The sequence below is a fragment of the Seriola aureovittata genome, chromosome 7 (assembly GCF_021018895.1).
Source record: "Seriola aureovittata isolate HTS-2021-v1 ecotype China chromosome 7, ASM2101889v1, whole genome shotgun sequence".
In the NCBI taxonomy this organism is placed as follows: Eukaryota; Metazoa; Chordata; class Actinopteri; order Carangiformes; family Carangidae; genus Seriola; species Seriola aureovittata.
Genome location: NC_079370.1, coordinates 18,851,148 through 18,865,566, shown reverse-complemented (window position 1 = coordinate 18,865,566; position 14,419 = coordinate 18,851,148). Strand labels below are relative to the sequence as shown.

Genomic DNA, 14,419 nt, shown 5'->3' with positions numbered 1-14,419 from the left:
CCAGTGCAAATCAACTATAAGGGTGTGGTATCTGCCTTTTTGTGACTTGTTTATTAGTATTTATATCTGGTTTCAACATAGTTTTTGAAAGAAGTGAACCAGGTCAGGGAGATTTTTAACGATGCATTTTTTGACATTTTAACCATGTTCTCCCAATTCGACAAAGACAATTTCTCTCATAATCTGGTCACTAGTAACTTGACCCTACTGGTGGCTTGGAGAAAACACAGGGGGCCACCCTGACCAAGCAGTGTTCCACCCATGAACACTGCCAAGTGTGTTCCATGAGGTAACCAGGCAAGGCAGAAGAGGAATATCAAACTATACGGAAAGTTATGTGAATAAAGATTGTCTGTACAGTACTGCATGAATAGTGGAGGAGGTACAGGAGATGCCTCATACTACTGACTCAAGTTATTTACTGTATGTACTTCAAAAAGGCTGAGTCATTAACCAACAACCTATCACGTGTTACAAAATGAGCAGAACTTTACTGAAAGTCCCTTAATGTAACATGAGAAGACTTTGCAAAATGTAAACTCTCTTAAAGCAACATTATGTCACAAGCTGTTTCCTGGCACACCACTGAACTGGATTTGTACATGTCAAGATGACATCAGTCACAATATCCTCAACTGCTCGCCCTGGAGTGATCTCAGGAAACTTCTCAAGCACGTGCGTGCGCACACACGCACGCACACACGTGCATGAGTAATGATAGCGGGCATATGTTCGGCTGTTCTTGATCTCACTGTGTGTTCATGCCTGCACACGAGCCCACCGACACATACACTAGCACACACACATGCACACACCCCTCCAACTAATCTCGTGGTCCTTGACTACGAGGTAGAACAGCTGATTTCCCCTCAGTTTTCCCCCTGCGGCTGAGTGCCACAGATTCCTAAGTGAGCCTGTCATTGTTTGTGTTCAGTTAATTGTCCCGTGGAGAGAGAGGGCGGGATTAAACCATCAAGTTCAATATATTGAGAACCAAATGTCGACGAGGGGCTGTCAGGGGAGAGAGGGTAAGAGAGAGTGCGAGCCTTGGGGGAGAATCATCTTGAAAGAAGGAAAAAAAACAAAGAATAAATAAAGAGCACAGATTGCTTTTTGGCCCCAACCCCAATGGCATATTTTTGCCACGTCAGCAACAAACCAATTGCAGCTGCTCCCTGAGGTAAAATAATGGAGGAAGACTGTGGTACCTCTATCAAGAAGAGAGATTTTATTGATGCTGCACTCAAATGAACTCAAATCAAAAACACAGTAAATCCGATTCAAACTCTTAACCTAGCTTACAAGTGCATTTATTAGTCTGCGCTGGCTGCTGGGACACAATGACATTGGCGCGTAAAACAACGCTGTTAAAAGACGTGCCGTGTAACACAGTTCAAGGCCTTTTGTCTTGAAATGGCAAAACTGAGTGGAGGTATCAGCACTTTATACCACTAAACCACTCAATAAATGTTACTTTCATAACAGTATCTCCATCAATTTAGCCGGTTCACCTTATAAAATACTATCATGCTTTGTAACATTTACTCACTCAGAGTAAATCCCTTGGCGGTTTCCCTTGGAAGAGGAATGTATGTGTGTGTCTGTGTGTGAAACATCTCTTTACAAGCTCTACCCCCTCTTATAATAAATGTCACACAGTTGATAATACTAAGCAGCACACTTAAAAAAAAAATCAAGTAGTCCAAGTGATGCAAAATCCATTCTGAAAACTGAATTCACATATTTCACTATTTCAGTCTGCACTTTCAAACTTTTTGTTAGAGTTGTGTGTAAGTGTTGAGGCCATTTTCTCACCAAAACTGCTGAGATATGTTTGTGACAGGGTCTTGTTTGGTACATTTCATTTGTGGATGTATTTGGTAAGATGTTGCCATGGAGCATGTATTAGCTACAGTCAAACTTAAAGAAAAAAACCCCCACGTCCTCTTTTGACAAAACAAGGCAAGGTTTTCAAGGCGTATCAAATGTAAGATCATTTTGCCTCCTTCGGCTAAAATGGAACAAAGGTTATCTTAGGGATGGTATGATCAAAGGGTAACTCTACCTCCTGAATAGGTGGTGAATTTAGAAAAAAAAAAAGATTAATGACATCCTGAAGTAAGAAGTACCTAGCTGCATGTACCTGCTAGTTGTTGGAAACATCATTGGTATTACCACTTGAATTGTCTCAAAGTTGATAAAAAAAAAAAAGTCTTATAGAAGTGAATGGAGTCTCATGCCAGTCATGTGGTGCCACTTTTGAGGTCACAAATCCTGTGAGTGTATCACCAACCCTCATTTAAACCACACACACACACACACACACACACACACACACACACACACACACACACACACACACACAAACAGAGACAAAGAACACAAAGAAAAAACCCGTGTTAAGTCACCATATCAGGGCCACAGGCAGAGCCTTCTGCAGCTGGCATGAATTTGGTCTCACACTTCCTCCCAACACGGTGGCACCACAGAGCCTTGCAGATATCCTGGAACGACATGAGAGAAAGGATAAGTCACATGGCACTGCTAACATGTTTTCTTGCTCCAAATTTCAGAAGTGGGATGATCAGTATCCTTCCCAAAACATCTGTAAACAAGACTAGCAATGGGAAGAACAATAAATTATGATAACATTGTTATTTTGCCTCTCGAGAGCTATTAAAACATGTTGATGGAAAGTTGGGGACTAGGGATTGTGTGAATAATGATCTTCTGGCAAGCCATCAGTGTGCAGCAACCTTGTATCTCCAAAATATTTATGCTTCAGTAGCTAGGATAACAACATTTTAGAAAAGAAAAGAAAGAAGAAAATATATGAAATTTGGTCCAACTGTTGCAAGGCATTATTCCACAGACAATGCATTGCATCAGTGATACAAAAACAATCACGTCCATCGTTTTCTGTTGCAGAATGACAAAACAATTGAATGAAAAAAGCTGCAATCAGTATTTTTATATTAAAACAAAGAAATAGTCCCATGCATTAACATGCAATAACAAAGAACAACTGCCTTACTAAACTTACATGATGTCATGGCTGTGTTTCTCAGCAGTAGTCTAAAAGATTCAGATGGGAATATCGGGTGGTTTCCCTGCTCTCATTGCCTGAGAAACATGGCCTGCTACATTTTAACATCAGTTCTATTACTATCTGAATGACTTTATCAGATTTTGACAACTCAGTGCAGATGCTGACAGGCACCTCGGCCTCAGCTTGTAGCTGCAAAGAGCCACCATGGAATTCATCCCATGGCCTATTTGTCCGGCTGTTTTGCTTGCTCAGGCCTTTTGTTGCAGTAAAAATGGTAGAGAGCGAGCAAACGATGGAAGGAGTAGACAGGGAGAGACAGGGAGAGGTGATGGACAGAGTGAGACAGAAACTGAGTTAAATGGAGAAAGAGGGAAAAACACACATACGTACATATTATTTTGCTTTTTGCTAGGGTAACCCAGCTCTATCTGACCACAAACACCATGGAGAGTATCTTTTGGCTACTCCAGTGGTACTTTATCTTGACAACGCCTGCCAAAAAGTTTCATGAAATATGATTTCATTACACAATGAATTGCACCGCAGAGGCTGATACTTGAGTGTTTTTTATGAGTAACAAGTGTCTGGAAAGACAGTGAGCATGAGGGCTGCTTGGGGATTTTTGGGTCCTGCGCACCTTGCTGCTACCAGGTGCATGAACAGAGACAGTTTAAGACCAAAAAAAAAAAAACCATGAGGGAGCCATTCTTAAATATCCTATAGCTGAAACAACGCATTAATGTTTCAATGTTTAGGTGGCTAGGTTAAGGAGGATAGCATGTGTCAGTATCATGGGTTCAAATCCAGTTGATAATCACTGTGACATTTTATACCCTCTTTCCCAACTAGAAACCAGGCTTATATGTTTCGCAACAATGTTATCATATTCCACCATGGTCTTCAATAGAATAGAAATCTCAAAAGTAAGCTCGTAAATATATATATATATATATATATATATATATATATATATAGTGTATATATAAAAATGTTCATTTCATACGAGTTACTGAAATTTTTATAATAACTGCCCACTTGCTAAAGTCTCATTTTCTATCTTCCTGGAGGTAAGGATATTGGCCAATTTTTTTTAGAGTTTACTGACATAATCCATGTGTGCACACTCCCTGCAGGGCCGCACTCACCCGAAAGGGGTCCTAATGCAAAAATGGGCTGTGGCCCCCTGTTAAACCCACCACACTCACCTTCGTACCACAACTTTGTTTGATTATAAGTTGATTAAATGACACATGTATTTGAGGATAAGCTATGTGAGTGCATAATAACTGAAACATTCAAGGCATTAAACATATACTTGGACATAGAACCCCTGGACCAACACAGCATTGCTAATTTTGTTTATATTAACCAATTATCTAAATCAAATTATGACAAATTATTTGCTGTGCAGTGAATTGGGTCTGTGGAGATGCCCACTTTATCCAGTTGGCAATCTAGCCAGTGATTTTCAGAATACGTTATATTTTTCATACATAAGAGCTCTTTGCCAGAATGGCCCCAGAAGAAATCAAATGTAATTGTCCCATATATATATGACCATATATCCATATCCGTATCATAGTATAAATATCCAATGACTCCTTTTTTTGGAGGGAAGGGTGCCTCTTTGATTCAGGTGAGATTTAGGTAGGGTACCATGTTTGGACCCACGACCTCTTATCCAAATGCTAGAACACCAGTAACTTAAAACACCTTAGGAGTGTTATAAAACAATGAAGTAAACTAAATCCTATCTGGACTGAGGCAGGGTATCTCAAACAGCAACATCAGCAGTAATGAGAAAATGAGAGAGTGACAAGGAGAGATTCCCATTGGCAACTCTCCAGTGTATATTTAGTCATCCATCCCTGTGAGTATTTCATGGGCAACATTATAACTCTCACAGTTTGTTTTATGTGCGTGCATGTGAGAGAGCAAGTATACATCCACGCGTGTGTGTGTGTGTGGGTGCGTGCACATGAGGGCATGCAACCCTAAGCTGTTTCTCTTTTCCTTCCTCTTTCCTTTACTCTTTTTTCCTCTACCTCATTCTCCCCATCCCTTTCTCGATTTCTTTCTCTGTTTTTCCTAGGAAATAATTGCCATCAGATTTTTTTTGTTAAACTAATTAAGCACTCAGGTTCCATTGGGTGTGCTGAGAAAACCCCTGAGAGAATCATGGCACAGGATTTTTAACTCATTTTTAAGTCTGCATGGGTTGGCATTATTGAGTCAAAATCAATTTTACCTTCTTAAAATCGAGGGTGCAGAGTTTGGCCTTCTCCCCAAACTGCCATTTGCACTGTGTATCTGCATCGTACAGCTCGCCAGGCAGCTTCTCAGGGTATGGATACTCCTTGACTGCTCTGGGTTCATCTGATAGGCACAGAGCCTGGGCAGAACTACAGGAGAAGAGGGGTAATAAAAAAGGGAAAAGGACCCAAGATGAGGAAGGATGAAGGAGTGAGGATGGCAACATAAAGAGGTGAATGGTGGTGAAAAGGTCAGGGAAGGAGAGGGGAAGAGTATAGGGGTAAGAATAATTATTAATATTAAAACAAGTTCGAACAAGCAGACATGAACAGTCAAACAGACGTGATAAAGTGTTATGCTTCATTAAGCTGGTAAATAAAGCTCCCTAATGTGCCCACAGAAAATCCACAACAGAGAGCATCAGTCCATGATATTCCATTGTTTCCAGTGTTGGAGAGTACCGTAAAGTGTTGCCATGGAGACATAACAAGTTGCCAAACTCAAACCCTGAGAGTAATGGCTTTAATGCATCAGACACTCAATTATGACAGACATAAAAAAATCCTTGCCCATATCACTCATATCGTAACACCAGTGGGGGGTTTCCAATGTTAACTGATATCACTGGTTACTATACAGAGATGTTTTACAGCTTAAACACTGCAGGCGGGGGAATATAATACAAAAATATGGTGGAAAGAGCATGAAAAGGCAAAATATGTTGGAATGATTCAACGTGCTAGTGAGTGGTCCTGATTGCTTTAGCAGAGTATGTGTGCCTGTGTGTGTGTGTGTGTGTGTGTCTGTGTGTGCGTGAGATCTTCCATTGGTTTATGGGTCATATGTGTCCACAGAGAACAATGGCTGTTCTGGAAGTGTAATTTTTCTGATATTCTACATTATTCACATAATAAAGTTTCTGGAAAATAAATTACATTTACAGTGTACACACATCAGCAGGTGAACAAGTAAGGTTCGTGGGCAAGCATGTATGCACGCAGGCACTCACTCACACATAGAATTACAAAAGACATAAAATTACAAGCCCAATGTAGCTAATTTGCAGGATCTCAGGACACATTCCCTGATGGCACTGCAAAAGCCTTGAAACTAAATGTTTTTTTTTTCCAGCTGTAAGCACAGTACACCACAAGATTATCATCAACTGGAGATTTAAAAAAAAAAAAGGGATGTGAAAAGCAACCATTCTTTTCTAGGATTCCCTGTAGATCTCCTGACTCATCTCTTCCAGACAAAAAAAAATTACGGGGCATTTTCAATTCCCCATGGTCTGTTGATACATTAAACACAAAATTATGTGGCAAATGGAAAAGTCTCAAAGGTCTTGATTACATAAGCCAATTACAGGACTGGCAAGAGGAGCAGTGGTCACAGGCAGATTGTCACTTGAAAGACTACTACTGTATGAGAGTATTCACTTAGCAAACTACAGCTTCAAAAGTCATCATTAATTTTTATCAACATCTCTGGCAGTTTCAATGAACACAAAATAATCTGAGCTTCACTAAAAAGGTATTTAAAAGACTAGTTTAAATATTTTGGGAAATACAGAGAGTGCTGAGAGTCAGACAAGAAAATTGATACAACTCCCAAGTCTACAGTGAACACGAACCTGGATAGCAGCTGGTTAGCTTAACTTAACAAACAGACAGGGACAAACAGCCTGGCTCAGTCTCGAGGTAAGTAAATTGACTCATGAGCACCTCTAAAGCTCACTGATTGAAGTGAAAATTTAAGTGTGAAAATGAAGTGAAGTTTTTTTTACAAGGGGTTATGTGCTGAACTATTTCTTGGAAGTTACTGCTTCAAGCCATGAAATAATGAACATAACCCCCACTGAAATGATAAAATTGTATTTTTTAAATTTTGGTATAAAAAGTTATGAGCTATATTTCTTCCATGTTACCTATCTTTATACTAAGCTAAGCTAAGCTGCTGCTGGCCTCAACTGCACACTTATCATTCAGATTTCAAAGTGTTATCAGGCCTCTCCATCAAACCTCTCAGCAGGAAAGCATATTTTTCCAAAATGTGACAAGACAAGCACTTTTTTAAGAAACACAGAGATGTTGGCTATAAGGTGTGCAGTAGGCCAAACTGTGTCCTTTGGGGCATGCTCAACTCTGGGAAAAGAAATGGGACCACAAGAGAATTTTGTAACTTTCATGTATCACTGACTTTTTAATAGCTTTCACCAGCCCTTATACAACAAAAACAACGCTAAGTGGCTTTTAAGGGGATTTTGCCTCTCCTGCCATGAAAGCTGTCAATCCATTTTAGGCACGACAAAAAGCTCAGATAAAGTATCTGACTATACATACAGTGTTGGCACAGACCTCTCTGTCATAGCTGACTGAGGAGAGGCAGATTTAGAGTGGGTGTGACGTAGAACTCTGTTGGCTGACACAGCGCTCCCCTCCATAGCAGATTAATGTAGAGACATTTAGGAGAGTCAGTTGACTCAGTGAGACACATTTAGCCAAAAACATTCATGTATGATAACATTCTGTTGATTGCAATTAGGAAAACGTACAGCACTTCAGCATTTTTATCATTCGGTGATTATACAGGAGGACGACCCTTGGTTGGTTCAGTGGTGCAGAGATCCCCTCCACATGGCCTCAGGGGGTGATGGGAGTTTAATATAAAGCTGACAGGCCTAACAAGGGTGAGGTCACTCCAGCTCTAATAACTCAGCGAGGAAATACACTGTCTGTCTCCACCACTTTGAGAGGGGAGACCTGACAGTTCAGTTAACACACTGGTAAATTTAGTGGAGGGCACTGGCTCTGGGCTATCTGGTTTCAAGTACACACATACACACACACATGCACAGACACATAGAAGCACAGCCAGACACATGGACGCTATGTCCGTGATGCTTGTTTTTCACTTGGGTGAGCAGGCTGCATGCATGAAAATGTAGTTATTGCATGAACACACACACACAACTTTCTCCCTGACACACATTCACTCACATGTACCTCGACACACAATGACGTATGCAGCCTGTAAAGCAACACTTGCACTTGCAGAAAAGCGGCAACACATATCACTTAACTTACTTGCTATGTTTTGTATATTTATATATTTCAGCCTCTCGCAGGCATACATTCTGTAGGTCGGTTTGTCTCTGCTTTTGTAAAATAAAGCAAGTCCTTTAATCGTTATAACATAAGTGCAGTTTTTCACTTGGCACTCTTTGGATCTGAGTAGAATTTGAAACTGACGTATCTGCTGTTGACATGTTTTTTCTGCAACACATGTTCATCTATCAGTAACACATGTTGAATGATATAAACACAATGCATTTTTAAAGTGGCTATTGCCAGGGGGACTTTGTTTGAATAATTCTCTTTTATAAACTGATATAGTGCTTTATGTTTTTGCTGCATGAGCACTTAACAAAAGTTGGAATGAGGATTTACTCATTACTCATCAACATGCCATATGGATATGATATAGTTTATGTTTTGAGAACTTAATAAGACTCTTCAAGCAGTGTTACCATAAATGTCATTATCAACAATAAGTACTTCTTAAATCAATTCCCTTAGCATTGTTTCACTACAATAAAGGCATAGCAGTAATGCTAAAATATGGCTGCTTACTTGAGGAAGCGGCTGAGGTATTGGCGGCTGCAGGCAGACCAGGAGAAGATGCCATTGTGACCGGCTAATGTGGGAGACATGATGTTGCCCTCTGACTTCTTACAAACGTTACCCTCTCCATCATGGACCATTCCAAAACTGGGGGATTAAAAAGAGAGTGAAAGATTTACCAATACAATACATACAAGTTATGGTGACAGAGCTCCATATTAATGGCACAGCGCAATATTATTTGATTAAACAGTAGAAGAAATGTGTTTGGAGAAAGGGTGAACAAGAATAAACCGAAACATTGCATTACTGTGGCTACCTGAAGGATTAAAACTTTGTCATTAGCCTGCAAATCTTTGCACATATAGATCTTCTGTTGTCTTCTTTTAAACCATATGCTGACACATGTTACATATTAAATGTACATAAGAAGTAGGTAGAAACACATTTTTAGAAATCTTTTTGAAAATATGCTGACATGATGCACAAACAAATAGAGGGATGGAAACCCTTACTTGTGTCCGGATTCATGAGCGATGGTGAATGCCAGACCAAGTCCTGTGTCTTCATTAATGGTACAACTCCGGTACTTGCTGCACATCCCACTAATTGGAGCAAAACCTGCAAATTTGGTGATACAATTTTACAAAGTGGACATCACGGTTCAATTATTTGATCGGTCAGGTCCAACATAACCTGTAATTTGTTGATTCCAATGACCACTGTCAATCTGTGTTTACTCCTACTTAACAAATATTCAACTTTTAAACGTGTAGTGCATTGTCAGTAAAAAACTAAGAGGATTCTCTAAGAGAGACACATTCTAGTCTGAGCTTGCTGTGGACTGTATTCAGAAGAAATATCAAACACACCATTACTGGATTCAAATCCCTCGATATGTTAAAATATGGGACTCTGTGGGAACATTCCCTGATCCCCTTGCTACCTTTCACTTCACTTTAAAAACATTCTTTCTCTGTCTTCACTTCTTTCTCATATCACTCCTTCTATATTAAACTCCCTTTTACTATTCAGCTCCCTTTTTGCCTCTCTCTGTCCACTCTCCTTCTGCCTCTCCTCACAAAGACACTCACACACGGCACCCCTGGCTCTGAATCAAAACGGATAATACTCACGGGGGCCTCCCTTAATGTTTTTGTCTCACTGCCTCAGGGAAAATTTAGCCTTGTGTTTTGTTATTTTACGGCTCTAAGTCATTCGCTATAGAGTGCAAAGCTCCGAAAGTAATGTTCTCATGTACATAGCTAATGTGAATAATGATCGTAAACATAAGCAGACAGACTGACTGTGAGAACTGCCATTTAGTTCCATTTTTGTGCCAGGAAAGAGGTAGATCATTGATTTTATATACTGGTTTTGAAATATGGAGGAAAACATTGAGGGACAGGGCTGTAACAGTTATGCACATAAACTGTGTTATATACAGACTGATAGTACTAATAGCCAATTTGCACGCACACACACACACACACACACACACACACACACACACACACACACACACACACACACACACACACACACACACACACACACCTTTGAACTGGGCTTTCATAGCAATGACTAGGGTAATGTTAGTCTCAACGCTTTGAAGTCAAAACATAAGTCTGGGGTTTGAAGGTAGTGCATGTATACATGCATTTGTGTGTATGTGTGTGTGTGTGTGTGTCTCTGGGACACAAAATGGAAGTTTTTTCTCACAGTGTGGAAGACAACAATGTGTTGGCATGGTCATTACCACAAACAAGCTGTTGTTAGTTTGTTAGATGGTGTACACTCACAGTCACTGCGTGTGTGTGTGTGTGTGTGTGTGTGTGTATGTGCATGTATGTGTGTGTGTTTAAAGTAGTAGTATAACTCTGTTCTGCCATGGAATTGACTGTATTATTTATGTTTTTCTGGTGTTGCATTTGCAATAAGCTGCATTATTTTCTACAGATTTGAATCTTATGAATAAACTACTGCATGTTCTTTTGAAGTTCAATAAGACGAGATCCAGATGAATCAATCAAATTGTCCTTCTGATCATATATCTCCTGCTCAAAACTGATGATATTTGTTTTTATCTGCTATTACACTCTATATTATTCTATATTACTACATACATATGTGATCCTGTGCGGCAGAAAAGATCTGAAAGCTGCTGATCTTTTTAACATCTGGTTTGGCTGGTGTGATCCTGAGTCACACCGTGTGACAGACAACAGGGGCATCTTCCCAGAGAGAGACAGACGGCAAGAGAGAATGACATATTTCTATGAGGGGCAACATACAAAGAATAAGGACGGTTGGCATACATGAGACTTTGTCAAAATTAGTGACTTTCATGAAAAACACTAAATGCATTTGCTGTCCTTTGTATTTTCTCAAATTACACTTTCATGCATTTTGTTACTGCAGAATCTACTCCTCAATGTTTTTTGAGCAGTACAGCGATAAACATTGGAGCAAAGTCGTACCAAGAGTGTCACAGGGTTCATTCTTCCAAGAGCAGATGTCGAGTCCTGTGAGCAGGATGGCGTGGTCGTGGTGGCGTCCCTCTCTGCCTCCAAGAGTAGACTGCCAGTGGCAGAAGCTGTTCAGTGTGTGGTCTGCATGGTGGTTGATCACCAAGCCATCCTTGTGAGATAAATCAGATAAAAGGAGGTAGAGGGAGACACAATGTGGTTTTTGTGGAAAGAAGCTGCGAGTGTTGTGGATTTCAATTAATGAAATGTATGTCAAATTAAGGAAGTCTGTAGGCTACATGCTTAATTGGTTATGAAATTAAGCATGGAACCACCGCTACAAACGTTAAACATTTCATGTCATATTATGTTCTGTTTTACCCGAGCAACGTAGCATTGGGTTTAATGTGATGCTAACAAAGATGCTAGCAAAATAAAAAGTGCCGTTAGCGAGTATTTAGCCGGTGTTTGACTAACATACAGTTTGGCTCCCATTCATTGTATAGACCCCGGCTTCCCATTTATTATTATCCACCTCTCTGCAATGAACCAACACACATGAAACATTTGCTTCAAGCCAGAGTTGAATCACAAACCTTAAACCTTCAGCTACAAGCAAAACAAGCTAGCAAGCACGTAAACTTCAGCAACTGAACCACATATGCTAACCCATTATTCAACAGTTAAAATCAATTTGGGAAGAATACGTTAATCTCTTAACCTAATCAATACCACCACAGTTAGCAGCCAACAGTGACGTACCTTAAAAGGATAATGTAACTTACATTTTTGAGCGTTCACCTCAGTTGTAAATCATCCAACCTGCACCATATGATGTGACCTCGGGGTGCGTTCATAGCATGGTCAAACAAAACGACAGCAGCTATTCAAAATACTGTCATCCATAAACTAGCCTACCATTTGAACGTCAACATGATACTGGTCATAATTTAAATTATTTTCCAGGACAACACAATATTTAACAGGACATTTGATAGGCATTATGATAACTGCCTCTCAAGGAAGATTGAACTTTATTAGCATCACAGGTGGATAGAAACCTTGAACTACATGACTCTGGACAGTACCCCATCTGTTTCTTCATCCCTCTCTTTCTCTTTTTCACATGCTGTCATCTCCTGCTCTGCACCAGAATTTCCCTCCTGAATCTGACAAACATCCAAGGAAATGTATACCTATAATTAACAACTGTAAAAGTCCTCAGTAGTTAGGACGACCCTGGAAACGCTCTGAGACTTAAGAAATTTGGACCTTGAGGCATAAAAACAAATAAACACACAGTGTTTTGCATTCACTTTATGTCTGAAGCTTCATGTCACTGCTAACAAAGGCCAGGGTGCTTAAGGTAAGAACATTCTGTTATTGATGTTGTTGGAGTCTCTTTACATGAATGGATTCAAAATTTTCAAACCTTTCAACCACACAAAATGTTGCATCAAAAATCTGTTGCCATCAATCAGTGCTGTTGGAGAGGCTGGATTTTTGGACATGTGAATATTTTACCTACACTACTGACTGGCTTTGAGATGCTCACCTGCTCTTCGTCCAGAAGCACAAGACCCACTATCACTATGTTGATGTTCCCCCCTATTGTACCATCTTTGAAGAGACTGGAGACCTAGAAGACACAAACAAACACATGTTATTACATATTTCTATCTCTTTCTTCTTTTTTTTTGCAAAATGCTTTCATTTTTTGCAATCCATTCATCAAAGTCCTGTCACAATGGCACATTTCTGTTTACAGTTAAATATCTCTTCAAAGTGACTCTGACAAGTTAAAGACTTGTAATAGTTGGCGACAAGACAGGCTTGGCTGTTTATTCCAAACCTGATTCCGTGTCATCCAGTCAAACCTAGTCAGCATAGAGATTTTCAGAGAGATTTGGATGGTGTGATGATGTCAGTAAAAAGTGTTATTCTGTCATCTGAAGTCTTCAAACACAGACTCACCTTTTAAAAAGAGCTTAAACTGTTAAAATTTTGCATACTGTGTCCCAAATTCTCTGTAGTATCTTTCACACATACAATCAGCTAACAAACTTATGTGAAGAACTTAGCACTAATTTAGTTTAATTATATTTTATGACATTATGAGATAAATGTGGTTGATATTTCACACTATATTAAGTATACTGTATGTGGACGATATTAAGAGAAAGTCTGAGTCAAGGAGACAACTGACCTTGTAATTTCTGCAGAAATAACATAAAAGCCTTTTTGATAGTATCACTGAGGTATGATATCCACAGCTGCTGTTTCCAGTTCAGCTTCTTGTACTCACACTGATATCTGACCATCAATCATAACAGTTTAGGCTTTGAAAGTGGTTTCCTGATCTTTCGCTCTTCCTCGCTCTCAGTCTTTCTCTTGAGCCTTGTGAATAACCCAGGTGCCACTCACTAAGCATTTTCTTTTTTTTTTTTCTTCCGGAACACTCTCATGCGTTCCTGATGTTCCTGATGTTCCTGATGTTTGGTCTTCCTCTGCTCTGACTCATGAGAAGACACACGGCTGTGATTTGTAACAGGATTCAAGCGAAGTTCTGAGGTCAAAAAGGCAATCAAAACCACTCACTTAAACTAAGATATCCTGGAACACAGGTTTTTGACAGAGTTTCAGACTTACAGACTTTAACAGATACAGTGAATCACTGTGTTTTCACTGCCTCATAAAAGAAACAATCACACCAGTTTCCATAGAGCTTCAGTGTTTTGTGGTACATAATCTACAGTGTGTTTTTTTTTTAATTTTTAATTACAAAATGTTTTTGAAGTCTTTCCACTCAGCCACGTAAAAAACATAAATCTACGCAAACGCTGGAGCTGCATATCAGATTTAATTTTCAACACACATTTAATAAGCTTTTCTGAGACCCATGGGAGTTGGCAGGTGGGGTAGGGGGTTGGGTGTTTTCTGTGAAACTCCATACTGTATTTAGGTGACTCCTCTCAGGCAGGCTGTGACTACTCCAGCTTGGTTTCTACTAGTGGGAACCATGTTTT

General features: G+C 39.7%; 1 protein-coding gene across 1 annotated transcript in view; it reads right to left on the bottom strand.

The window, feature by feature from the left end:
• LOC130171659 (A disintegrin and metalloproteinase with thrombospondin motifs 16) overlaps positions 1-14,419 on the bottom strand; it is a 55,585-nt gene that overhangs the window by 21,588 nt on the left and 19,578 nt on the right. Inside the window, exons 6-11 of the mRNA XM_056379732.1 lie at positions 12,949-13,032; positions 11,406-11,565; positions 9,441-9,546; positions 8,935-9,072; positions 5,298-5,451; positions 2,409-2,504 (exon numbers count right to left, since the gene is read on the bottom strand). Of these exons, the coding sequence (XP_056235707.1) occupies positions 2,409-2,504; positions 5,298-5,451; positions 8,935-9,072; positions 9,441-9,546; positions 11,406-11,565; positions 12,949-13,032 (738 nt within the window). The remainder of the gene's footprint in view (positions 1-2,408; positions 2,505-5,297; positions 5,452-8,934; positions 9,073-9,440; positions 9,547-11,405; positions 11,566-12,948; positions 13,033-14,419) is intronic.